At 40.0% G+C, this 27,241-nt stretch overlaps 2 protein-coding genes across 2 annotated transcripts in view; both read right to left on the bottom strand.

Moving 5' to 3' along the window:
• Positions 1-27,241, bottom strand: part of tpst1 (tyrosylprotein sulfotransferase 1) — a gene marked incomplete at its 3' end in the record, with an annotated part of 837,181 nt that overhangs the window by 109,870 nt on the left and 700,070 nt on the right.
• The window catches only part of snx19b (sorting nexin 19b), a 52,125-nt gene that overhangs the window by 8,369 nt on the left and 16,515 nt on the right, over positions 1-27,241 (bottom strand). The window contains exon 12 of the mRNA XM_046074872.1: positions 563-747. Coding sequence (XP_045930828.1) covers positions 563-747 — 185 coding nt within the window. The remainder of the gene's footprint in view (positions 1-562; positions 748-27,241) is intronic.

The following is a 27,241-nucleotide window of genomic DNA, read 5'->3' as shown; positions in this document are numbered from 1 at the left end:
TGGAGAATTATGTAACAGTGTATAACCAGCTGTTTGTTGTGTGTGTCTATCCCTCTCTCAAAAGTGTAGACGCATAACATAAACAAAACATGTGATGAGGATCCCTTACATTTCATTATTAAAGAATAGTGACCAAGAGACATCCTAAAACAGGACATTCTACAGTTTGTAATGCAAAATGGTTAATGGTCTGTATTTGTATTTGTCCGACCACTCATAGCGCTTTATACTACATCAGATTCACCCCATTCACACACACTGACGAGCAGAGGCTAAGGTTCCAGCTGCTCATGAGAAACAGAACTTAACTCATTCACACACCGATGGCTACGCCACCAGGAGCAATTTGGGGTTCAGTGTCTTGCCCAAGACACTTCAAAATGTGGACCGGGGGAGCCCGGGATCGAACCAAGTAATAGACGACCGCTCTCCCCCCTGAGCCATAGTCGCAGAGTGTAAATGATTAGTCTAAAATTGTCCAATAATACTGGTCATGCGATGTACTGGTCGGGCTCTAATTCAAACATTTTGTGCTCAGCATTGTCACTGCTTGTTTATGTACCTGGTAGGAGTCCCATCAGACAGTGTAAGGCTTGTTGCCTGGTGCTGTCCTTCTGCTGCCGGCTGCGTTCACATTGAGGGGCCATAGGCAGAGCTCCGCCCGGCCACACAGCCTCCTGGATGACCTGCAGGTACACCACCCAGTACCTGGTGCATGTCAGGTTGGCTACGCTCACATCCAGCCATCTGAAATTTACAAACATAACAGAGGTTTAAAAACTGCCATCACTCATCTCTGTTACTCAAACTACGGTATCTGTGTTGTATTTTTGGGATTTGGGTGGACTGAAATACTCCCCTCTTGAGGCCTGGTCACACCAGCATGTAAAACGGCAACATTCAATTAATTTCAATACAATTGCCACATCCAGTGGATTCGCTCGCAGGGGCGAAGTAAATCTGTTCACTCACAAATTTGACCAATACCAAGCCATCGTAGGGGCAGTGACCTTTAAGGGGACAAAGAGCCAGACAGTCCAAAATGCAGGAAGCTACCAAAGCTCATTAGCTGTGTTGCACCATTCAGTTTCACACAGTCAAATTTGGCCCCACTTCCAGCTCCGCAGTGCCCCAGGAAAGAGAAAGGACGAAAAGAGCCATCTGACTGGCTGGACCAAAAATAATCACTGAAACAAACAAAACTGCTTTTCCTGCCGTTCCATGTTTTAATAAAGTTTTATATCACTAGCAGGTGTTTGAAAATGCCGTTGCTAATGGCAGCTGGCATTTGTGAACGCTGCTGTGAACATGCTATTAGTTAACAATACCTACATCTGACGGCCACATATACTGAGACAAGCAAATCATACTTATTAAAGTATCTTGTAAAAGTGTGATAGTGTGATTGTCGTTTGTTGACTGTGTAAATGAAGACAATTAGCCTTTATGTTACAATTGATTTAATGTTGAAAAGGGCACATTTATATTGTAAATAAAATATGCTTTAATGTGATAATAGTAAATTTCTTCAATCATATCATTATAAGAACTTCTTGCTTGAGCCAGTTATTATTGCAACATATTACGATATTGTTGTTAAGAATTACATTTAATACATTAGTACAAAAAAAATACATATAATAATCCTAATATTTCCAGCAATATTTCAAAATGTTATTTTTGAGCATTTTTTTATTTTATTTTGTTTTTTATTTTGTCTTTGTCTATTAATCAGGACAATCAGGGCGGAGTCGATTATTCAGACCAGTGTGCAGTTGGTGAAGAAAATGTTAGGGGGAGTAGTAGTAGAGAGAACTTAGAGAGAAGCTCAGGGGTACTGACTTGTGCTACCCTGGCTGGGCCAGCTATGGCGTTGGCCGTTACCTCGCTAGCTACAGCAGTTCTCCTCCTAGCCCAGCGAGTGGTCACTACATGACCAAGCATACGAGTGAATGTAACTTTGTGGCATGACCGCCACTTTACATAAAAGTATGTCAGGACACAATGACCTTGACAGCAGTTGGTTAACCTCCTGACTTTAAGGTCCCACAGAACAGTCAATAAGTTTAATGTGTTGTGACCTTGTCATCATGCCTGACCTGACCAGTACTGAATGATCCTGGCCTCAGACCAGCCAATCCCTTTAAATGCCTCACTGCATTCCCACACAGATTTGAAACTCAAAGTGCAGCAAAGGCGTGCAGCCTGGCACAGTCTCACACTGGAAGTGATCTCAAACATTTCCCTGAGGTCTTCCACATAACTCCTGGATTTAAGGTCTTGTGATGAGTAAATTCAACAGGCTGTGTCTGGGAGACGCTGACCCTTTTCGTCTTGACCTGACCTTTTTTACACCAAGATTTACCGTTTGAGGCATGGAAACACAGCCAGTCGGCATCCAGACTGGAGGGGGGTTATTTAAAGCACAAAGTCAAAGCTAAAAGCAACATCTCAATGTAGCTCAACTATTCAAGCGCTGTACAGGTCAGGACCATAAAGCTGTAGGAGATACTAGCAAGTTGGTAGTAGTCTTCAAGACCATGAATAAGATCATTTCAGATACTGTAAGAGGAATTGAAGACTCCCAACTGAAGTAACACTGTGCAGATGATGTTATGTAACATTGTTCAAAACCTAAAAAAGAACCAGGGACCTCTGTTCTGCCTCTTTTGCTCACTTCATGTGGCCCCTAATGAAGTTATTTCATTAGCTTGTTCTGGCCAGTGACAGTGCTGCACTCAGAGAAGCTAAGGATAGACAAGTGATGCCAGCCACAATTTTTGGTTTCCACTATTTCACATTCTTTAATCCCTCAGTATTTCATAACAGCGAGAGAGAAGCCAAATCCTTCATTTCTCAAGTTGTACAACTGCAGAGGAAAAACAGGCGTCGGAGACTCTCAGGACTTAATTAATTTCTGAACTGGCCGACCCCCCGGTTTGTGTGTACGAACTTTCCAAAAATACCAAACTGACAGGCTGAAATTGGGGAGATATAAACAAACTGATGCACAAGAGATTTAAAATGACAGCTGAAACAATTAGCTGAATAATTGCTTCATCCATCAACAGATTGAACTATTTTGATAATCAACTAATTGTTTAGTAGTGTAGATCTGTGTGTAATATTGTACATGTGTGCTGCTACGTCAACTGTGTTTTCTCGAATGCCCAAGACAAAATTTCTCCTCAGGAAGACAATAAAGGCTAATCTAATATTATATATATTTTTAAAGCAAAAATGCCAAACATGATTTGACAAGTGCGTGGAGATGTAGGAGACTGCTCAGAGATTTGTTGTAGAAGTCAACCGACTCAGTGACTGAGGAGAAATCAGCAGAGGAGAGATGTTGGAGGTCTATGGTCAAGGTGTCCGGGCTGATCTTTTTTAGGTCCCTATAACAGATTGGACGCTTGTCTTTGGTGTGTGAGGAAAGGACTGGTAGCTCCATTGAGATGGCCTTGTGGTCAGACACACCCAGATCATAGACCAGAAGGTTGCTAATTGGGGCGGAGTTTGAAATGACCAGGTCCGGTGTGTGTCCCCTGGAGTGTGTGTGGACATCGACATGTTGTTGGAGGTTGACAGTACAGTAGTTGCAGAAACTACTGTAGAAAATACATAAATAATAACAAAGGAAGGACATAGCGAAATAAATAAAAATAAATTTGGCTCTACCTCCAGCTCCGCAGTGCCCCAGGAAAGAGAGAGGAATTAAATAAAAATTATAAAATAAAAGAAATAAAAATATAATTCAAAGTAATATATCATCTGTCCAAAAGACATTTGTCAAACACACAGTTACTTTTGATTGCCTTCTTGTTCTTAACGTTTTTAATTGTGGTGCTTTAATGATGCAGTTCTTGGAGAAAGTGTGGTTTGGAGTCTGTCCATTTTTTCTTGTGGATGTGGAATTTCCCCAATACTAATACCAACTGTACAAAACAAATTACGTCTTCTTCCTTCTCGTTTCTTTCAAAACATATAAGAATGTCTTTTTCCTGAAGTTAAAACATTTGTCCAGTTTTCCTTTTCATATAAAGTTCAACATCCCACCAAAACATTCTACAGTATATACATTAATAAAATAAATGACATGCCCTGCGATGGACTGGCGACCTGTCCAGGGTGGCCCCCTTCTTTCGCCCGATGTAAGCTGGGACTGGCTCCAGCCCCCCCGCGACCCTGTACACAAGATAAGCGGTTGACGATGGATGGATGGATATACGATGTAATATCTTAAAGGAAAACTCTTTTACTTTGTTGTTAAGACAGAATTTGTCTACAATAAGCCATATTTTCTGCCAATTTATTTCTCCATAAAGTGAAGTCCAGAAGAGTCTGCCTGGAGACAGAGTTATGCCTTGTACGCAGTTCTTGATATATTTATTTGAACATTTATTTTTAGTAAAGTCAATTTCTCCAAGGAATATACTACTATTAAATGGTTGGATCCTTGACACCTCACTAACCGAACCTGTAAGAAGTTGCAGCACACTCTTTGGCACAGCATACCTTATTTAATCAAATAATCTTTAAGTTACTTAACTAGGTCTCCCCACTCCATTTGAGTAGTTATGTTACCATGTTGCTGTTGATATTGTTGTTGAAAAGAATATAAATAAGTTAATTTTGCAGTGTTTTAATTTTCAGTAAGGTCACCTGACATTGCCTCATTTTATGTTGTAACCAATGCTTTGTTCCCAACACTTTCTGACACTTCCTTTAGAAATGATGATAAAGAAATGTCATCCTATACTACTCGAGCAATTTTCCAGCTCAAATTTAATGTTAAATAACTAAATTCCCCAGCTCCTGAGCAAAGATTGTTTTCGGATTAATCAAAGCTATCCTCATGTAACCCGAGCTCCCCAGAGTGGACAAAATAAGTATTACATGCCATCGTCTGAAAGGCTAACCTTAAGGTTGAACTACTGACAAGTTTTCCTTTTATCAAATGCTTAAAACTAAGAATGGTATACCCGTTTGACAATTAAGGTTTGATTGTGGGAAGATATTTGATTACAATGCGCGCAAATAGATTTTTGAATAGACATATTAAAAGTTTAAAGAAAAGACAGTTTCTCAGGAAACTGGAAACAAGCCCTCCATCAGGGGAACAAAGGACTGCCCTCTGGGAACCACGCCCCAACAAACAAAAACAGCGACACACGCTCTTGTTCGCACTCTCATGCTTGCTCGCTCTCTTGTTCTTGTTCTCTCCAACTGCACTTCGTGGGCCCATTTATATATATATATATTTTTTTTTTTTAATTGTGAGCCATATATACATATATATGTATCAATCAAAAAACGTTTTCCACCAAACCAAGTTTGACATAACCAGCTTTATGCGAGATTGTTTAAAAAGTGGGGAAAAACATCTTCTATCAACATTCGTAGGCAACAAGGCTACAATGTTCTCCAGTCAGTAGCCAGTCAACCTCAGCACAGTTATTAGGCAAAATGTATTCCTAAGGATTAAATCTATTGTTGAACAAACACAATGCTCTCAGTAAATCCAAAATATAACTGAACCTCAAACCTGAATGTTTAACTAAGGAAAGTGAGTTTTGTCTTGTTCAGGAGAATAACTAAGTATGCAGAATCATGAGGCAACTAAATTACCAAAATCATTTCTATCAAATTACTTGTTTATTCTCACCACAAAATAACAATTCCAAAAATATTTAGTGACCAATATTTATTTTCAATAATTGCTATGAGCCTTCCATCCATGGAGTCACCGTTTCTTGATCTGTTCACAATCAACTGTTGCTGAAGCAGCAACCACAGCCTCCCAAATGCTGTTCAAAGAGCTGTATTGTCTTCCCTGACTGTAAATCTCACATTTGAGAAAGGCCCACATGTTCTCAACAGGATTCAAGTGAGGTGAGGAAGGGGGCACGGTCATTATTGTGGCATCTTTGAGGCCCTTGCTAGCTAGCCAAGCAGAAGATCATGGCCTTCTTGAAAACTGAGGACTTCTTCCTATACCATTGCTTGTATCTTCCAGAAACTGGACTCATCCACCTGGTCCATCAAAAGTTACTCTCACTCCATCTGTCCATAAAATCTGTGAAAAATCTGTCTTCAGGTATTTCCCTACCCAATTTTGACACTTCAACTTCCTGACCTTGGTCATGTCTCTGAGTACTTGGCATCTTGTTCTGAACACTCCAGGTAGGTCGCAGTTCTGCAGTATGGTTTCACTGGAGGATAGTGGGTTTCTGGTAGCTTCACGTTTAATTCTACTCAAGTCTTTTGCAGTTAATTTGCACCTCTTCTTCCCCAATGCGACTTTTTTGCGCCATAGGCATTTTACAATTGTTGACTTTTCAGTGTCAATTAAACGTCTTTTTTGGCCCATTTTACCAGAAGTAATGAAGCTGCCCTAATAACCATGCACACCTTGACATAAGGGGGATTCACTTTAATCACAAACTCCCTCATTACACAAATACAAGTTTGGTTAATAATTATTCATTCAGAATACTTACTTGCCTAATAATTGTGCATACAGTGTATAAACATAAAACATTTATTCCTGTTTTGAAAAACGGAAGAATTTACCCAATAGCTGCAGGATCATAATAGTTTATATTTCCATACACAAAAAGCGAGGATCATTCTGATTTCAGTTCAGCTTTAAGGGGACATTTGAGGGCAAAATCTGCGAATAAAAAATAAAAATATAAAAGAAGGGCAACAAATATTCACAACAACACAGATAATTTATGTTGTAAGCGACCTTACCACTGAAGCCTAGCCTCATCCCCAGTAACAACAGTGTATTTTGGTCGAGGCTGTTTAAAGCTCAGCAGGTGGACAATGAAGTTTGTCTCTTCAGCAGCTCATACCAGCCAGACAAGCTTTCTAAATCCCACTAAGTTATGACTGGCCACCTCTATTGGGAACCTATGGACAGTGAGACCTATAGTCACTGAGAGCCAGACACAACAAAAGCACCGTGACATTATTAGGACTAATTTACAGTTTGTCAGGGATTTCACAGTCACTTTAATGCTATGACCATAACTCTTTAGAATGATTAAATATCCTGATGGCTACAGGCTGCTGCAGGAGAAAATGTTTCTCATTCCTTAAAGGGCTTCGGTGACTGCCACACATTCATTTTGACATTTCAGGTTTTGACCGGGAGACGCCGTGGCATCAACTTTTCTGCAGTGGTAGGCAAAATGTTACAAGATATACTTGCATGGTATCCTGGAACAAAGCCAAACGTAGGCAAGGAAGAGACTCATTTTCCTGAAGGCGGTTGTCCACAAATACGGAGGCACCGTACATTTAAGGCATTCCCCTTCATGGTTTTCTACAGTGCACCGTTTGTCTTGTTGCCATGACACAAGAAAGAGAGATTGAGGTTGAACAGCGGTTGCCTCCCAGGCCAATGCATCGAGCCTGCCACAAGTCAAGCGATACGCTGCTACTGTGTGTACAATGAAGAGCACAACTTACTCTTATGTACACAGTCAAACAGAGCTGCAAAAGAGGTTAAAGGTTCACGGTGAAGAGTTTATACTAGACCTTGGAAGCAGCTTTTGACTTGTTGTTGTTGTTGACTTACCCCAACCTGTGGGGAGGGAGCAGAGAGGGAGGGTCCTTTACACCAGGGACGCTGGGGACATGTAGCCACCATTTTTTTGAAAGCATTTGTTAAAAATGTTCTGAAAAATAGCTTGTACCAAGAAATGTTAATTAACAAATAAAAATGCTATAAGAAAGGTTTATTTGTACTAAAGAAAACCTGCTTAATGTAAATATGTAAGAAACCTCTGCATTGTTCAAAAAAATCTACTGGAAAAAAAAGAGCTTCTGATTACTGCATTATATTTTTTTATTGTGAATTGTCACCTGCCACCTGAAATTTGTGCTTCCCTTTATAAAAATAAAGACATTTCCACCATAAATTGGTGCAGAAAATGTCTCCACAATGCAGGAAATTAAGTGTTCAATGCTAAAAATCTTCTGGGGGAGGACCGCCAGTCCAATAATTCTTCTGTAAATATTTTTTCTAAATAGTACGTCTATTACAATATATTCTTGTCTTGTAGTCATGGACACCAATCTTGTGCAATGTCACGTCTCAGTGTTTCATCCCCCTAAATGGAACACTTGTGTATTGGTGTGGGGTGTCCGACTGATCTTGGTCGGCCGCCTCGGCCAAAAAGGCCAATTATATTGTCCCAGTCCAGCGCTGCTAGCACACACACATCAGTAATGATACAAAAGCAAAATGACCCTGTAGCTATGGTGAAGAATGAGCGGTGCACACAGTGAGTAAACAACAACTTGATAGTTTGCACTGTGATTTCTCCTGACACTGCACAACCATAAACAAAGTCACTTGTACCAGTTCCCAGCTGGGAAATGGCCTGGACTAAGTGACAGTTAGAGTGGAAAAAGTGACAGAGTCAGAGGAGTCAGGCTGGATGGCTGTATGAGCAAAGAGAAGAGAAGCCAATGTTAATCTGGACAAGTGAGGACAATTAATGAACTGTCTGCAGGTTGGCAGAAGAGGTTAAAGGAAACATGGCTTCTTTTCAGACTGCAGCACGCTGACCTTGATGCAGTTTATTTAAAATCTGTTTCAGGTTATGTTGGCATGTCTAAGAGGGTCTCAGAACCACTAATTTAAACTCGGCACCACCTGAAAAACTCAAAATCCAATTTTTGGGCGTCTGAAAAATCTACTAAATTATTTTCCACACTGTAAATTTAATTTGCATGTTGAGGTGTTAAAAGTTGAGGAGCTGCACAGAGAATGCAACTGACAGTTAACAGGCAGCTATATACAGTATATTGTTGCCGCATCTGCTTAAAATGATTGATTGACTTCCTCCAGCCATTATGGGCCCCTCCAGAACCCTAAAGCCCAAAACTGTTGCCCTTACTCTGAGCCTACAGTATTTGGTTAAAGGTACACGTATGGGCCGGATAGAGTCCAGAAAGATTTAGAGATAATGCCTGTGCTTTGTGTGTACAAGGAAAACTGGACCATGTACAATATTTAAACTTGCTTAAAACATCTTTAGGGGCATTTCGTATTAGTCCATGGTATAAATTATAAAAAAGTGCTCACTAACACAGATTTCGACCGAATATTTGAGAGAAATAGGCCTTTTGTGTACATAGAGAAAGTCTTAGATCTTTGACTTCTGCTCATGATGAATGGAGGCAAAAACAAAAGTGTTGCGTTTATAATTTTGTTCAGTGTACAATGATGTAGTGTACAAACAGTGTGGATTTGTGCATTTTATATCAAATAATTTGGAGACTCAAAATTCCTTCTCTCTCTCTCTGAGAGGAGGAGGGGGTTTGGGATATCAACCCTCAACAGACAGCTGAAGCGACCCAAAGGAGGGGGGTTGAAAGGTTGCTTTCCCTAAGTGCTGTTTCTGGGCAGTTGATCGTAAAACTTGCCACCTCTGATGCCGCAGAGAGGTAAGCCTCGGTGCCTGTCTGTTAAAATGACAAAGAAACACTCAGCAGAGATTAGCTTTCTCCTGAACAGCCTATCAGAAATCTTCTTAAGAGAGGACAGGAAACCCTAAACTGCCCCCCACACACGAAACCATGGCAACTGACCTTCCTCTTTGTTTGATTACCTCACATCAAAGGATATTCTGCTCTTCACAGCCAGATGTAAATTTGGGAGAAACTCCAGGACACCAGAGGACAGCCCTGAACTCTTTGTGTAAACAACAGCATGTCTCCTCAAAACCCAAAGCATTACTTTGTTTTATTAAATAATCTTTTAGTTACTTGATTAGGTCTCTCCACTCTATTTGAGTAGTTATGTTACCATGTTGGTGTTATTTGTTGTTGAAAAGAATCTAAACAAGTTAATTTTGCAGTGTTTTAATTTTCAGCAAGGATCCCTGAACTTTATTCATTTTATGTTGTAACCAATGCTTTGTTCACAACACTTTCTGACACTTCCTTTAGATAGGATATGATAAAGAAATGTTATCCTATACCCGATTAATTTTCCAGCTCAAATTTAATAATAAAATAACTAAATTGACTAAATAACTAAAGCTCCTGAGCAGAAGGTTGTTTTAGGGTGAAACAAAGCTGTCGTCATGTAACCCAAGCTCCCCCAAGTGGACAAAATAAGTATTACATGCCATCGTTTGAAATGCCGTTTAATGTATAAATGTCACTCTGTATTTACCTGTTCATAATCCAATGCCATTCGTGTATCTTGCTTATATTCTCTAAGAAGGTGTAACAGCCAATATATCCAGAAAGCTAGTTAAGTTCCTCTCATCTGATGTGATTCCTGTGAAATGCTAACCTTAACTACTGACAATTGTTTTCCTTTTTATCAAGTGCTTAAAACTAAGAACGGTACAACCGTTTGATAATTAAGGTTTGATTGTGGGAAGATATTTGATTACAATACGCGCAAATAGATTTTTGAATAGACATATTAAAAGTTTAAAGAAAAGACAGTTTCTCAGGAAACTGGAAACAAGCCCTCCATCAGGGCAACAAAGGACTGCCCTCTGGGAACCACGCCTTAGCAGACAAAAGCAGCGACCGACGCTTGCTCGCTCTCTTGTTCTCTCTTGTTCTTGTTCTCTCCAACTGCACTTCGGCATGCACCCAGCGTGCTCCCTCTCCCGCCAACGCCCTAAGAACTTCAACCTGGCGCAGCGAAGGCTCTTTGTTCGTTGTCAAGCCACACACGCGAAGTGCCGCAACCTCGATTTTTCCCTCGTTTCCAGCAACATCACTAGCTTTTTTTTTTCTTTTGTTTTGTTAAAAGTTATCAGTCCGTTAAATTACACTAGTTTAATTCAAGAACGAACAAGTTCTTTTTAAGCTTTATGCTTCGAGCTAAATTACACTGAGGTCGGAACCTTCCACGTTACCAGCCAGCAGTAACAAAGGACACCTGAAAGAACAGCCTAATTGCCAGACCGAGGACGGTCAACACTTGAGGGTTTTTCTTCATCCAGACACGGAGAACCACGGAGAATTCCCTAGCAGAAAGCCAGGAATCGAGCAGCTAGCGTGGGGACCCGTGCAACAGGCCAAGGCAGGCTGACGACCCACAGTAAGGCAAACCAAGGCATTCTGTGATCAGTGATGTCCAATAGTCTGTTAATCCATTATCTTTAGTCCTTAAAACTCATAGCTTACATTCTCATTGTTTAGCCATTGTTTATTTTTTTTTATGTATATCTAACCGCATTTATATCCACCTTAGTTAGTTAATAAACTTCACCGTAATCAAAAGAATTGTGTGTGTGTATTGCCTGTCTCCAAGTCCCTGCCACAAGAATTTACCCCTTCAATATGAGACTGATTGACTGATTTAAGATAATTGAGCGATTGTTAACTAACTGATCACTAGTGAATAATTGTCTAGTTATTAACCATACTCAGAGGTCCGGAGATTTATGAATTAATATTTTCTGAATATTAAAATTCATAATTTGGTATTAATTCATAAATCTATTAGATCAAATGTAAAAATGCTACAATGGATAACTGTGTGGAGTTGTTGTGCAGTATATTTATGCCTAAAAAAGCAGCATTTATTAGTAAGTATAGTAGTGCAATGTTTTTTAATCAAGGCAGATGTAAAGTAGTAAAGATACTTTTCTGAGAATCCACTTTACTTTTTGAATGATAAACAAAACCCCATCACAGCCTCTTGGCTTCAATATGGCTCCAGCCATTGACAATGCACCAAATCATTCACTTCAAAACCTTTGTCATGCCAAGCAAATAAAAATCATTCAAATCTCTGATACATACAATTACCACAAAAATAACATCAGCTGTCCAGCAACTGCTGCTGAGCAAATAAGGACAATCATTTTCTATGTGGTTATATGTGGAGAACATTCAACAAATGGGGGCAAATAACAGTGTTTTCCCGTAACGTACGTCTGCAGTCATGGCAGACACCATGTTCCAAAACCCCACACCCACTGGTGAAAAACAGAGTTTCTCAATCGAACTTCACACAGTCTTCACACAGTTTAAATGAATATGCTGACACTGTCTGGTCTGGGATCTGATTTAATGGAAGGCATGCAGCAGACGGATTATTCAAATTTTCCAGGCAAAGTTTCCATCTTGCTAAGACCAATTAGAATATGATCAAGATAATAAAAAAACATTAAATACTAGGCAAGAATACCTGGCAGTAATGTGTCAAGACCAAGCAGGAAATATTCATTTTAATCATGGCAGCACTGTTGGTGCAAGTTAAAAAGAGGCAGATGTACGGGATCATTTCTCAGCATTGATATCTGCAAATGCCAGCCTCTACTGCTGCACACCCTCTAAAATGAAAGCTAAACCTTTACACTGGAATCAGATCAATTCATTAATATCTTTCATCTGCAAAGCAGACACATTCTCAACAGCATTTACTGTACAGGAATCTCATATCAGCAACAACATGCCACTGTGGCATAATGTGCTGCATATTAATACCATTGTAGAGGGACCGAATGAAGCAGGAGAACATGCTTTATATCACTTTTGTGTAAGGTGTTATTGTTCAGTAGCATTATTCTAGCTTTTCTAGCTTATTTAGAGCAGTGTAATCAATGTATCACTCAGTTATCACCTCATATGCTCAATGTAATTAAAACCAGTTTATTAAACTAGGAAACACTGTGAATGAGCCAAGATTAAGTTGTTGAGGAGCTTCTGCTCATGTCAGATCAGTCTATGAAATGAGTTTTTTTTTTCAGCAGTGAGGGAAAAGTAGGTAGAAAACAACAATAGTAATCAGACCAGCATTCTCTCCCTACAGCGTCAGTTGAATAGTGTAAAATCATTGGTAGGAGTGCATCCTGTGTCACTCACCCACACATGCATGTGCATCCTTGTGCGAGTGCACGAGATCAACAAAGCAGGGACCCACTCAGAACAACATCTCAATAGTGCTACTATGGGTCTGAAACTCCACAGCAGATCACAACATACGCAGCTGAAACAGCTGCTGAATAAACTTTTGAGAAATTCAGTAAGAGACTCAATTTGAGATGAGGAGGCGAGGCCCTCGTGCTTACTAATGCATTATTACTGATTAAACTTCAACAGCAAAACAAGATTTATAACCGATTACTGATGCAGCCATCAGAAACTCTTTTCTTCCCTGATCACTTCTGAACTCTCCAATGTTTTAACCTCCCCTCTATGGACAGGGGCGCCATATAGGGGGGGAAAATTAGGACAATTCCAAGGGCCCCTGACTGATAGGGGCCCCAAAAAATTGGTAATAACTCATATCAAATTATATTTATATAAACCATCATCATTGAGTATTTTAAATATAATAATACAATTAATGATCTCTTTGTTTTTGGCAATAGAAGTTAAATATCCCCATTGACCAAAAAGTAAACCTCCATATTGACCGACCACCCCCCTGTTTCTGGATGAAATGGTTTGGTCCTGCCTTAGCGCACTGATCAGTGAAGGTGTTTTAGTTGCAGTCAGTAGATGCGCCAGAAATACAGTGAACACAATATTGCTTGGTAAACCAAAATCTGGTTTTCAAAAAGGAAAGAGAAAAAAGAGAGAGAGGAAAGACAAAGGAAAGGATGTCACTCTGTAACCCAGTTTTTCACCAAGAAAGGTGGGCAGCCTTTAGTCTGAGAGTGGTGTTAACCTTTTGGCTTCATGTCCATAGTGAAATAAGCTAGTTAGCTGCAGGCTGGTGGTAGCCTACATTTCATCAACATTTAATCAGTGCAGGGAAACGTTTAGCAAGATATTCATATTAAATCATTGTCCCTGCCTCTTTTAGCAGACTAACAACAGATGAGTCAGCAGCTCCCCAGTCTCCCCATAACTGCAGCCCCTCTGTCCCAGTGAAGAAGGGGAGCAACACTGTGTTAATGACATGCCAGTTAGCATCATGCCAGGGAGTCTGTGGAGATTTCTCTGTCTCTCCTGCTCTTTTTATCATAACAAAAAAGAAAATGAAATGTTTATTAATGACAGAAATTCAAACACATTATCTTCTCACTTAATGATCATTATGAAATAAAATAAAAACAACCTCCTGTCTGTACTGGATGCTGGATAGTTCAGCCTGCATGTAATTTACAGACAATATTAAAATAATCCAGTTTGATACATTCATTTAGATTTAATTATGGCCGTTAAATGACATCTATAGATAGTTAATTTTACTATAAAAATACATTGAGACTGTAAAAGATTGCCTTAAGGACATTTTTATGGTAGCTTTTATCTTGCATCAAATAGTGAACTGCATAGGGGAGAGCCGGGACGATTAAAACGCGGGACGAATGAAACACAGCGATTTTCTCGGAGCCCATACAAGTCTGATATGCCAAAGTACCTCTGCACATACAGTCCACAGTACACCGGGAAAAATCAGGTGGATATGTCACACTTTCCCCGGAGTTATACGAAAGAAGCTGTTTTCAATCACGGAAAGTAAATTCACCCAAGTGATCATTTTTTTTGAATGACGAGTTGTGTTTATTGTTCCATGTGCCATGGTCATGATCACATAAAAGATTAGTTAGTACTTTAACACATCCTGAAGTTTTAAATGTCAAAGTTTTACAACTTAGAAGCTAATGAAGTTTAAACGTCAGGAATCAATGTGCAGAGTCCACTAGACTGCAGGCTGGACCACCAGGATGCTCACAGCCAAATAACAGGATCTTCACAGTAGACCAGAAAAACAGACTGCAGATGTACATAAATAGGGCAGACGATATCTGATCCAAATGCACATTAGCTGTTGAATATTCTAGTTAGCTAGCTAAGTTATATTTATACTATTTCTTATTAAGAAAAAGGACATAATGAGTTTGCAATTACGTATTAAGAAGGGTAGTGTCAAGCTTTCTAAATAAAAACAAGAATAACATAAACTATTTAAATGTATATCATTGTGTTTCTTCCATCCCGCACAGTAGGGACGAATGAAGCAATGCTCACCTTTTGTTCAAAGTGAATTATACTGAAGTCGTTCCACATTTTAACAAGATAACACCTGGTATTGATAGAGCACACACGTGAGTTGTTGATGACAACAACAAATGATTTCTGTCTGTAACGTTATATTTTAAAATGACATATCTGAAAAGTGTTTCAATCGTCCCGGCTCTCCCCTGCTGTATGCAGACTTGCATGTACAAATCACCAGCAGTAAATATTGTGCTAGTACTAGTATTGAACTACAAGAAGCAAGACAGTTGCAAGCCTTTAATTAGAGTTGTATGTAGAGCTTTTGATGGGACAGTTAGGTCCTAGAGATGTGGTGACAACAGCTGCGCAGAGGGGGCCCAATTAGATTTTTTGTCATGGGGCACAAAATTTCTGGCGGCGCCGTTGTCTATGGAGCTAAATCAGGGCCAAATGTTTTGTTAATTTAAAAAAAAAACTTTAATAGAAAAACTAAAACTTGTAATTGAACATTTAATAATAAACTGAATAAATTCTTAATTTTCATTTTTCTCTTTTATAAATTTTGATATTTGAGGAATTATTTTTTTCAGTTCCACTTTTTATGTTTTTGGAATCAAAGCAATTTTTTTCACCTTCAAATCTTGTTTTTTTCAGGTTCAGATCAGTTTTTCAGGTTCAGATCAGTTTTTTTCAGTTTCAGGCCCTGATTTTGCGGAGGAGGCGTGGCTTCAACTGAGAGGGGTGTGGAATCATGAGTGACACCCTACCAAAGAAGGCAGAAGACTCTCCTCAGTCATGTTGCCTTCAGGAACTGTTGGTACTGCGATAACTGTGACTCAATGCATTCTTTCACCATGTACATGATTGGCAGTAAACAAACTGATGCCAGTGACAAAGTTCTGTTTGGAAGCTGTTTTGGACACCAATTACACTGTAAGAGCAATAAACTGTGCCAGATTGTGCAGTTCAGCAGCGACACTTTGAGAATGGACTTCTTCTACTACCACAAACTACAGTAAGTGCACCGCAATATTCACTCGTCATGGCGTCCAGCGCACAAGTAAGATGCGAAAGATATGAGCCCTTTTTAATAGATACTTTGAGACAGTATCCCACAGTGGCAATGTTTTATAACATAGGGACACATAAAGGCAAAAGGGAAAACGGTTCCCAAAACCTACTGTATCTCTGAACTCTCACACATGTAGGCTGTTCTATGTGATCTCCTTTTGATAACTAATGCAATAAGTATTGTAATATTGTTTCACTTCCATTCACTGAGCCTCCCCGGAAACTGTTTAGAGCCCCCCTAGGGAGGCCCGCCTCTCACTTTGAAAACCCCTGCTTACATAAACTGTGAAATCATGTTCAAGGTAAAGATTTGCACTATCAATAAAGTGAAATCTGAGATTTGATTTAGTGTTTTGTGTATTCATTTGAAGCAGATATTGAATTTTTGTTGGCTCTACTTTGCGACTGCTTGATTAACAATCTGCACAACTCTGAGCTGCTCATTTTACTATTACATTTGGAAACACATACATGAAATGAAGATGACTAGTAGTATGTTTTTATTAGCGGGTCCCTGTTTTCGCACCCCATAATCACGGACAAGCACGCCGGCAACACAATGCAAATGTTTTCATGCTATCCCTCTGATTGACAGTTGGTGGTGGTAGAGCCCCAACAAAAATAGGTAAGAAAGAAGACTTCTAGCTAGTAAACATGGATGTAAACAATACATGTAAACAATGCAGGTTTGAAAGTCGGCTTTGAAAATGATATACAGTATGTAGACGCAAATGTTTTCAAGGCTTTTGTTAGACCTACAGGATACACATCCTGTAAATTAAAATATAACATTGTTTACAAGAAAACCTCACAATCTTTAAAAAAAGAGTTTGTGACATAACTAGTTGCTATTTTGATAAAGCAATACGTAAGAAAGATCTCCCTAAAGCCCCATTTGGATGGGATTAATATTCCAGGGAGGTATGTAAGACATATTTGCCATGCTTCTTTTTTTAGAAGCAGCAGCAATGCATCTATTTCCAAAAAACAAGATGTGGATAGTAACTGAAGACATTCTGAAGAAAAATCGCTCGACCCTTGTCTGTCCTGACGGGACTTGAATGTGCCACAAAAAAAACACGAGATATTTGGCACTGGGATTAATGCAGAAATAGAGAGGAAATTTAATCCACATATGATCTGAACAGGAATAAAACCACTGATAAGCACACATATTATTAAAAACAATCCAGTTTACTTTTCAGAAATAAATCCTGTCCAAGTAAGGCTATCACTGCTAAAGAATAGCTCCCGAGAGGCACATCCATGCAGGAGAAAGACTTGCTTATTTAGTGTGTCCTGAAGTATCTGAGCACTACAACAACAACAACGAGAAATTCCAGACATTGCAACAAATGGTCGTTTTCCTAACTGCATCTCTAATGTCAATGATCCAGATCTAAATGATATAGTACATACCATTTCTTTTAGGAGAAACTCATCATGGTAAAAATAAAGTCAGTGCCAGGTGCTCTGTTCAGTTTAAGAAGCAGGGACAAAATTAGAGGTCAGTCAATATGATGAAGTGTTAATTGTCCAGCGTTAACAGCCAACCCTTTCTCAGAACAGTCATGGCTACAGACAGAAGCAGAGACTAAGATTATCGCTGAATCTGTTTAAATACAACATACACTATTTCTGGATATAGTAGCATGGGTGCTAAATCAACATGTTTCCCGTAAGTACAATATATTTGGGCATCCCATCTAAATAGATTCCCCCCACCCAAAAATGTATTTTTAACACTGACAGGTAGGGTGGCACACCGTTCAACAGAAGTTAACAGAATCAGTCAGATAGACAGGCCACTGAATTTCCTTTAAATATTGGTCAAATGAGAACTGTTAACATCAGCTGCTAACCACCCAGCAACGCAAGACTACACTGAAAAATCTCATATATTAAGTCAACTGAATGTTCGGCCACCCAAATTTATCGGCCGAAAATAGCAAAAAAAAGCACTTTAGGTGTTCGGCTTAATAGGTCAAAAGACCGAATAAATTTTACCGAACAATTATGTTGACATGTCGGCAGTGTGGAAGCATTTTAAAGTGTCTGAGAAAGACGCAAAAATCGCTGTTTGCAGACGCTGTTCTGCTGAATTGTCTCATAGCACATCCAGTCCATCTGTGGCTGACTTCTTAAAAAAGACACCTTCCCCTTATGGGCCAGAGGTAGACTGCTCTACAACCACAGCATTAACCTGAGGAATGACAGCTCTCTTGTGCCGCTGCTTTGACTGTGTCCTGCATTCTTTATACATCTTGTCAGAAAAATTCGTAAACCGCTTTGAGTGTTTCTGTCACTCGTTTGTGAGAAGGCGATTAAGCTAGCCGCACCTAAATTTGGAGTGCACACGTATTCAAGCCTTTATGGTAAATCCACTGAAACGGACCAGAGCGAGCTGACAGGCAGGTTAGAGACTTTATCTTGTCAGTTTGTCTCTTTACAAAGACAAGTGTTGCAGTATGAGAGTCCTTCCTGAAGAGAGGCTGTGAAGTCTTCATGTTACGCCATACGAGAACCACATACAACATTATTTATCAAATTGGGTCGGACTTGATGAATTTAGCGCGAGGATACACATGTATCAACGTCCGGTTTTCAAAATAAGGTGTCTATACAGTATGGACATAAGATTAATTGGATTATATTCACAGAAAGTATAAAACATATTACATGTGTCCATTCAAAGTAAATGGATACATGTAATTTACTTTAGCGGACCCTCTCGGGCCTCAGACCCACCCACCGGTGTCTCTCCAAATCCTGTGGGAAACACTGAGTAAAAAGCACATTTTGACTGTTTAATTTATGCAATGGTAAAAAAAATTGAAAAAAATAAATGGAAAAAACCTTTTTTCGGTATTCTGTGAAGTTTTTCATTATATTGGGTTTCGGCTTCGCCAAGAATTTTCATTTCGATGCAACCCTACTTTAATTGTGATACACAGCTGCTTACACTGGCTCTGTAATGGCTCAATTTACTTTCACTCTACTGTGCAACAGCATAAGCCTCTGTCATTTTGAAAAATCCCCAGATACATTAAGTGTGTAGAGTTCCTTGATGATTGGCTTGTGGCACGTGTGACGAATGGCATCTTTTGTCCAGCTCAAATGGGAAAACCTTAAAGGCCCTAAAAACATATGTTCTCAATTGGCTCCTTATTAACTGTATAGGGTCCTACATGGTCACAAAATGTTAAAATTCTCAAAGTTTTGGGCATCAGAATGTAAGTGCTTCAGCAAGGACGACAGCATGTACACATCAGTGGTTGCAGCACACCATCCCCGGCCAAGAAGATACAAAAACAGACGCAAAAGGCATGCTGAGACCATTAGGCCTCAACACTAGGGGGCAAAAACACAAACAGGAAAGTGGGTGTTAGTACCACATCAGCAGTGAGCACAGTTTTTCCCCCCTAACTGCGTGATGTGTCTGCTGCCAGTGAGGCGTACACCTCAGTCCAGCCCTCTGGCTCAGGTCTCATCACATCAGCACCTCCATTCAGGCCACGGTGCTGTCTTACAGCCGTCTGCCCTGCTGTCCAAGGTCAGCTCTGTTTCTCTGGGAATGACTATGCGCACGTATGCATCGGGCCTAGTTTTATTAGGACTGTCGTGGCGCCTCATTTCCCATGGCTGGTCAAAACACAGACATGTGACGTTACAGCCCTGAGACAGAATTTAATCCCATATGGCCCACAGAGGTTTACGTCAACACCGTCTTGGTTCTGTCCGTGTCACATCAATGTACAAACTGACAACACTTAGCACAAAGGACAAACACAGGGACAGGTCAGTGAATGCAAACACCAAGACACACACACACACACACACACACACACACACACACACACACACACACACACAGGTCAAGCTACCTGCCTATGCTTCAACAACATCCATCAAACTTCCCTGCTGTCATCACCATTTCAGTCCAACTGCAATCACCAGAGAGATTACTTTTCCTCTTGGCGCATGCAACCACACACAGATTTAGATCCTGCACACACAGAGCAGAGTGCTTTCAACCAATTACAGCTGACAAATGCCCAGTAATTCTATATGAGAGATTGTGGTCTGGTAGAGTCTTAGACTGCACAGCATTATTGCTACCATGAAAACCACCAGAGTTGTTTTCCAGGCCCACTCTGTCAGAGAGATATTTTTCAAGCAAGAGGAGAGCCCCTGACCAATGTTTGGCTCTCTGCCTGTGGGCTCAATGTGGCTTAAATTTAACAAAACATTGTAACTGTATTAGAGTCACATTGATACACAAGTTGGGATCACCTCAGGGGAAGTCTGCAAAATATGTGCAAGTCCCCAGTCTGTTCATTTTACAAACTTCTTGCAGATGTATGTGCCTTCTTCACTGGCATTTTAGAAATAAATAAATGATCATGGACAAAAACAGATACAGTACATTACAACAAGGCTGATTTAATATAAACAGTCTAACAGTGCCGTACACAAGGAGTAGATAGTTGTCGCTGAACCAAGAATGCCTGGGCGAAAAACACGCTGCTCACACGAGAGAGCAGAGGGACCTAGCCAGCTACTCTCTGTGTTAGTGTTTACTCCAATACCTCTGTTTGGCCTACTATAATCTTATGAAAAAAATTCCCTAATCAGTGAGATGACCAGATTTAGTGAAACCTTATTGCTCAGAGTTTTACAGTATATTACAGTCAAACTGAAATATGAATTCTCTCCTCACTTTTTATGCAAAGTAATACTGCTATAATGGTACTGCAGCTATTGTGCATGTTTTTCCATTTTTCAAGAGAGGATAACACTGTTTAGGGGCTTATATGTGGAAACTGTGCCTAAGCTTAAGCCTCCGGGTGCGTGTTTCCTGTGGCAGCTGACATTTAAGGGCTGGCATTGCTGAGAGACACGCTGTCAACTTGTGGTCTGCGTTGCGCTCATTCTATATTTCTACAAATATTAACAAAAGGTATTTCCCCCTTTTTAAGGGGTCAACCTAGAGTTAGCTATAAACTATTAAGCATTTTAAGGTATCTGTCCCTTTACCTTCAACATTTGGGAGGACCAATTGTGCTTAAGTTTATCTTTCACTGGAAAAGTGGAAGCTAACACTCAGAAAGTGGAACCTAGTTAACTTAGCTTGCTAATGTTACCGCTGATTCCCACTAGACATATCTCTTCATTCATATCGCTTCATTGTCAGCTCCTGCGCGCACCCTGCGTTTTAGTAATGAATGACTGTAAAAACTCATAGCAATGTGTTTTGTAACCCTTCCCATTCCACACATTTTAATTCAAATGATATTAAAGTCAAAAGCTGTGTTCGAATTGGGTAAAAATGCTGTCTCAGAAGGTGTCTATCAGGACAGCGCTGCATCGAGCACTGGTTGAAACGCATCGAACGATCTTTTCGTGTCTCTTAATATACCTTCAAACTGCCCCCGTAACGGTCAGTTTTGAAGGCAGCATTGATGCTGACCCAGACACATAAATCTGTGCACCTGGGGTAGCTCACGAAAAAGTGACAAACAAGCCAAATTCTTCTACAAATGTAAGTATTTTAAATTTAAATCTTATTAGCCCATGACTGTAACCAACCAAGTTTGTTTGGTATGATTAGGCATCTGTTAGCTATTTGCCTTTTCAATAGCTAGCTGACGCTAAGGCAAGTGACTGACAGCCAGAAGAAAAGAAAGATGGCGTGCTGACGTCACACGTTGTAGTAAGTGCTGCCCTAAAAGACTGTTCGAAACCAATGTTCTTAGAAGATGCCTTCACTCAAAAGTTTTGCCTCCTGAGGCATCTGTCTATTACAGTAGCGAGGCAGCAAGGCCTCTATTAGGATTTGACCTGATCGAGATAAACAGTTGGTGGGGTTAATTCTCCAGCTAGGTACCATTAAACCATTGCAGAAGTAGAGAACGCAATGAGATAACGTCACTAAAAGAGTACCCAAAACTCATAGAGTAGAAAACCTGATGGCAATATGGTATTTATGTTGCTTTCAACTATTAAGGTGAGGAACATCACATCCTCCAAGCGTAACTTTTTTGCTATATTTTGACTTTTTTTCAAATTGTCGGCATTTCTACAAATGTGCACACAATCAGGTGGCTGGAAAAACACTTGTTGTCTGAACCAAAACTCTGTAGAACAATAATGCAGGGGAGAGGGGCACTAACACTGCAGAAAAATCAATACAATTTAAATTTCTCCTTTTTGGTAACTACAAATTTGACCAAATAAGTACACACATTTCTTCGCAAAGTACACAAACTTCTTAGCAAAAAGGAATTTCAATTTAAGTTTGCTTTAAATTCTTTAACTGTGACACACACTGTGTGCTTTTAGCCTCAATAAGACACTCACTGAAAGTTGTAAGAGAAAGTCCAGTTGCACAAGCTCAAGTTTCTGAAATCAACTGATTGAAGGAACCATTGGGCTCAACGCCAACAACCAACCTCACACAATCAACCACAATAAAAGATAAAGGGGAGACGCTTTGAAAACTTGGAAGGAAATCAATAATCAGTGACGCAAGAGAATCCAAATACACGTAAAACATCAGATGAGCTGGCTAACAACTATGTATGTGTTCCACTCCAGTGGGATTTATCTGGTTCCCATTTATGGTAAACACAGACAAGTATAACCAGGTCCCATCTGAGCTAAAATAAGCCTACAGCCAGTTTTCGACAGACAACATGTCATTGCACAAGTATGTCTCTGGAGACAGAAGAAGAAGACATGACTTTGGAGTCACATCTCAGGCCCCAGGCTCAGGTGAGCGGTGAAAACAGACACCAAAGATGAGGCTAAAGGGTCTCTTATCAAGTTAACTTTGCAAACATCCTGACAGCGGTTTAGCATGTGCCACTTTTCCTCCATCTAACTTTATCAGAAGTGTGGACAATAATGAGCCATATTATCTCTCATGTCCTGCCAAGGGAGGATTTCTTTATCCCTACAACTCACTAACACTAAATAAGGCTAAATGAACACAGAGACTGGCAGGCTTAACTGATGGCACACTGGGGCCGGGGGTAAGTGTGTTTTATAACCTTGGCGAGAAGTGACCCAGGTATTTGACCTATAATGTCCCCTAGAGACGATTACATTGGTCTGTAGGAATTGGAAAGCTACCGCAGACAACTATAAGCCTGTAAGAGAAGACAATATTTATATTTCAGAAACGTTTGTGGATGTAGAGAGAAAATAATTCCCGGAGCAAACGTGACCGTGACATAACACAGGGCAAACCTCCAACTGAAACACAGTGTGCGATATAAACCACTCAGACAGTGTGTCTGAATTTGTCTCATCTCAGGAACAGCCTGTCCAGGGATGTCACACCTCCTCCACTCTACGGAGGCTGACAGATAGCCCACACTGTTATGTAATAAGCATCTTTTCCATCCAGCACTCCCTCCTCTTTTTCCCACCAATACCAAACCTGTCATGTAGCCCGCACCTCTGACCACCAGCACACTCACCACCTCAGAGTGAATTCCTGCTGACAGTAGGGGTCTTTTATGTTTATACCTCACACCTGGCTCCAGGACCCATATGTCAAGGAACAGCACCAGAACAGAAAAACAGGACTCCAATATCACATCCTCACTGTGAAAACAGCCAGTAATGTCAAAAATCCAGGGGAGGGATCTCTGTTTTGGGGCCAATCATTTAGCAGAGAAAGACTTAAGGCCCTGGATTCCCCACATCACTGTCACTGAGAACCATTCGGTCTTCATACAGTAACACAGCGTGAGGTCTTCTGCTATGTTAGGACATGATAAAAAACTAAATCTGACACTTGTAAAGTCAGGTAGGGGAGCCAAATGAAACACTATGTCCAAAAGAATAAATTCTAGGAACAACAGCAAGAAGATTAAAAACAGTCTTGCCTTCAGAGCCAGACACATATGACTACTCTCTCATACTGTTAATATCTCAAAGTAAATATCTGCTGATGCATTATTTTTACATGGAGTCATTTCAGACCAGAGCGCCTGAACAAATTCATTTGAACAAGTCTTTTTGTCTCTCTGGTGGAGATGGCGGCGAGCCTGCAGCAAATGAGCCATTAAACTACATATGGATCTGCTCAACACATGACAGCAGCATGGAGCAAGTTGTGCCTAAACTTTACTGCCAGTGTTGTGGCCTTTGTGCGAACGAATAACAGACTGTGAAACAATATTAGATTTGAAAACAATTGCTGTTTTCTTTTTAGTCTTACTACACTTGCTGCTAGAAGTTCAAAATGCATCTATGTAATTATATAAAGCGCCTTTCTTTAATTTCTTTGACATTTTATTTCTTAAACCTGCATGACTTTTGTTGATTCAAGGAACACTGACATAAGCTGGCGAAAGTTAAAGAAGGAAGATATTTTCTCTCAGGCTCTGCCTTTATTTCTGCTATTTCTCAAGTGGGAAACATTCCTCTGTGACATCCATGTCTGTATTTTAAATTGGCGGCAATTTGGCGGCAAAACACAATTCCACCGTGGCTACCTGCTGCTCTCTCCACCTAGTATAATCTCAACAAGCAGCCCAATAAAGTGGGGAGTAGTGTTTCCATCAACCACCTGCTGGCTTTACTCCACCACCACCACCACTGTAGTATCCTGTCCTATCTCTTATCTTCACAGGAGTGCATTTAATGTAGGTGCTTTATGTCAATTAATTCTTTCTCGGTTGCTTACCTTAACAAATACTGCTCTACGCTTCAAATAAATCTCTCCTCATTGGACTCTCTCATTTAGACATTTTGATATATCCTGTTCTGTGTCCTAGGTGATGTTTTCGTTGTGTCATAAAGTAATTTTTTTATGTATTTGTTTTGTTACTCCCCTCTCCTCTCATGACAGTTCACTTCACTTCCTGCCTTTGTCTGCCCTTCCCTGATTGGATCCCCTGTCCCTCGTTACCCTTGCCTCTCTACTGTATTTAGTTTGTGTGTTATCCTGACTCAGTGTTAGTTTGTCTTAGTACCCAGTATCTAGCGTTCCTTGTTTCCTTGTGTTTAATGTTACCTGGTTATTGGATGTTGCCTTTTTCCTGACCTTGTCTTTCTTCTCCCTGCAGGATTCTTCTTCTTTCTCTGCTTTTACAATTAAAGACTGACTTTTACCACAATGTTGTTTCTGAGGCGGGCAATTGAGTCCTTTGCTTGTGATTTCACCAGCTGTAATACATTTCATTGACCTCTGTCAGACTAAGGAATTACACTGACAGATTTCTCAAATCCAGGAAAGGACCAGCAAAATGTGAAATTTGAAAGCATCAAGTTTGAGTAAAGTAATCTTAACCCTTTCACGCATAGTCGTCACTACAGTGGACAGCTATTCAAAAGCCATTTACTTCAATGGGCAGAGGTTCTGAGTCTAGTTGCACATCAGCCACTACAGTGGACACTAGTGTGTCGTGCCATACACTGCCACCCTCAGGTAAGCCGTTGTAAGTGCAACTTAAATCCGTCAAAACCAAGATGGCCGACGAACGTGTACAGCTCAGGTAAATCTTGCCATTCCTCCAATTACAGGAGAGCCCTGCAGGTAAATAAAATTTGGTAACGTCTAGTAACAATGAAGGAGTAATACAATTGTTAAACTTTCCAAGTATTAATTTTATGTTGGGAGGAAATTAGGATTAATCACCTGTCCACTAAATTGGACATTATGCATTGCTGGCTATATTTCAATTAACTATTACTGAGACTTTGTTTCTTGAAAATACTTCATGCGCACTAACTTTTTTGGATGTAAATCAATGGATTTATGTTACACTTGCAGTTTTTGTAACAAAAACAACATTTTGTGAAGATTAATTCCATTATGTGAGTAACATTTAGTGTGTTGCATCAAGTGATAGAAAGGCATTCAGGACAGTGGAGCAAATTCCATCTGAATCAAGTGAGGATAATAGCAGTGGCAGTGATGATGAATGGCTGCCAGAAATAGGAGAAATCCCAAATGCTAGCAGCAGTGATAGTGGAGCTGCTGAGAAAGAGAGGCTGAGGAGTCAGAAGTGAGGTTCAACGCTTTTGCATTGCATCAAACAGTATTAGAATATGTTGATATGACCACATTAGTTTAACAGCATTAAAAAATATAGATTTCACATAATATATAATTTTATTTATTGGTTTGTTAAATAAGTATTTCTTTATTTAAAACCTTATGCGCGCTGTGCGCACATGTAAGAAACACCTTGAAAAATGTGTATTTAAAAAAAAATTAAATTCAAATTTTATTTTGCATGCCTAAAGAGCCAAAAAAAAAAATCCTGACAGAGGCTGTCATAATTCATGCATGAAAGGGTTAACTTAAACTCAAGGTCCACTTAGTAGTTTTTTCTGTATCTTTCGAATGCATTTCACGGTCTTTGTCAGCAGAAGGAGTTGTGGAAAGTTGTCATGGAAAAAGCTCAGTTGTGATCACTTCTTATCCATAACGCAGCCATGATATGCCAATGGCAAACTCTGTCCTCTGATGACGACTGTGAGGTGCTCTGAGAGTGCTGTAAGCTAGGACGAAGACGCTTTGTGTGACAGTTTATCTACATGAGCCTTTAGCAATAACATCATATTAGGAATGACTATAAAAGCCGGATTAACATTAAAGACTGTTGGATACAGCATGCTCCAATGCTCCAAAGCAACCATGCCTATTCAAAGTGCCAAAGTGAGCATCCAAAGGCAAACTGCCAACTCTTAACATTGAAAAACAAATTATATAACAGCATGCAAGTGGACTCGTGGTCAATCAAATATACTACTTTTACAAGCCAGTGTTATATTTTGTTAAGGGTTCTGAACCACATCTTCAGAGTACTCTCCAAATGCCACAGTGTGGTCACAGGCTAAATAGTGCAGCAGTGAGACAGAAACCACTCTCCATGAAGCCAAACAACTTGTTGTTCACCACTGGTGAAACCCAAGCAGGCCACTGTATGTCAGATGGAGATCCCTGGGTATTAATTAACAGTGGAGCTGAAGCAGAGACAGAGAGAGCAAAAAAACAAAACAAAGATTGAGCGAGGGAGAGTGTTCCCTATGACAACTGTTGACAAGCTTTAAATCCACCATACTCCCCTTCATCCTCACCTCCAACATCAAGCTGTCAGCAAGGACTTGTGGTACCATTTGAATTGTTTATGTAAGTATTAATATGCTGTTTTAGGGAGTAAAAATAAAGAATCATGTCATAGTGTGACAGGTGCATTAAGGA

Source organism: Micropterus dolomieu, linkage group LG17, assembly GCF_021292245.1.
Source record: "Micropterus dolomieu isolate WLL.071019.BEF.003 ecotype Adirondacks linkage group LG17, ASM2129224v1, whole genome shotgun sequence".
NCBI classification, from domain to species: domain Eukaryota; kingdom Metazoa; phylum Chordata; class Actinopteri; order Centrarchiformes; family Centrarchidae; genus Micropterus; species Micropterus dolomieu.
The sequence above is the reverse complement of the archived record's forward strand: the minus strand, read 5'-3'. Positions and strand labels throughout refer to the sequence as shown.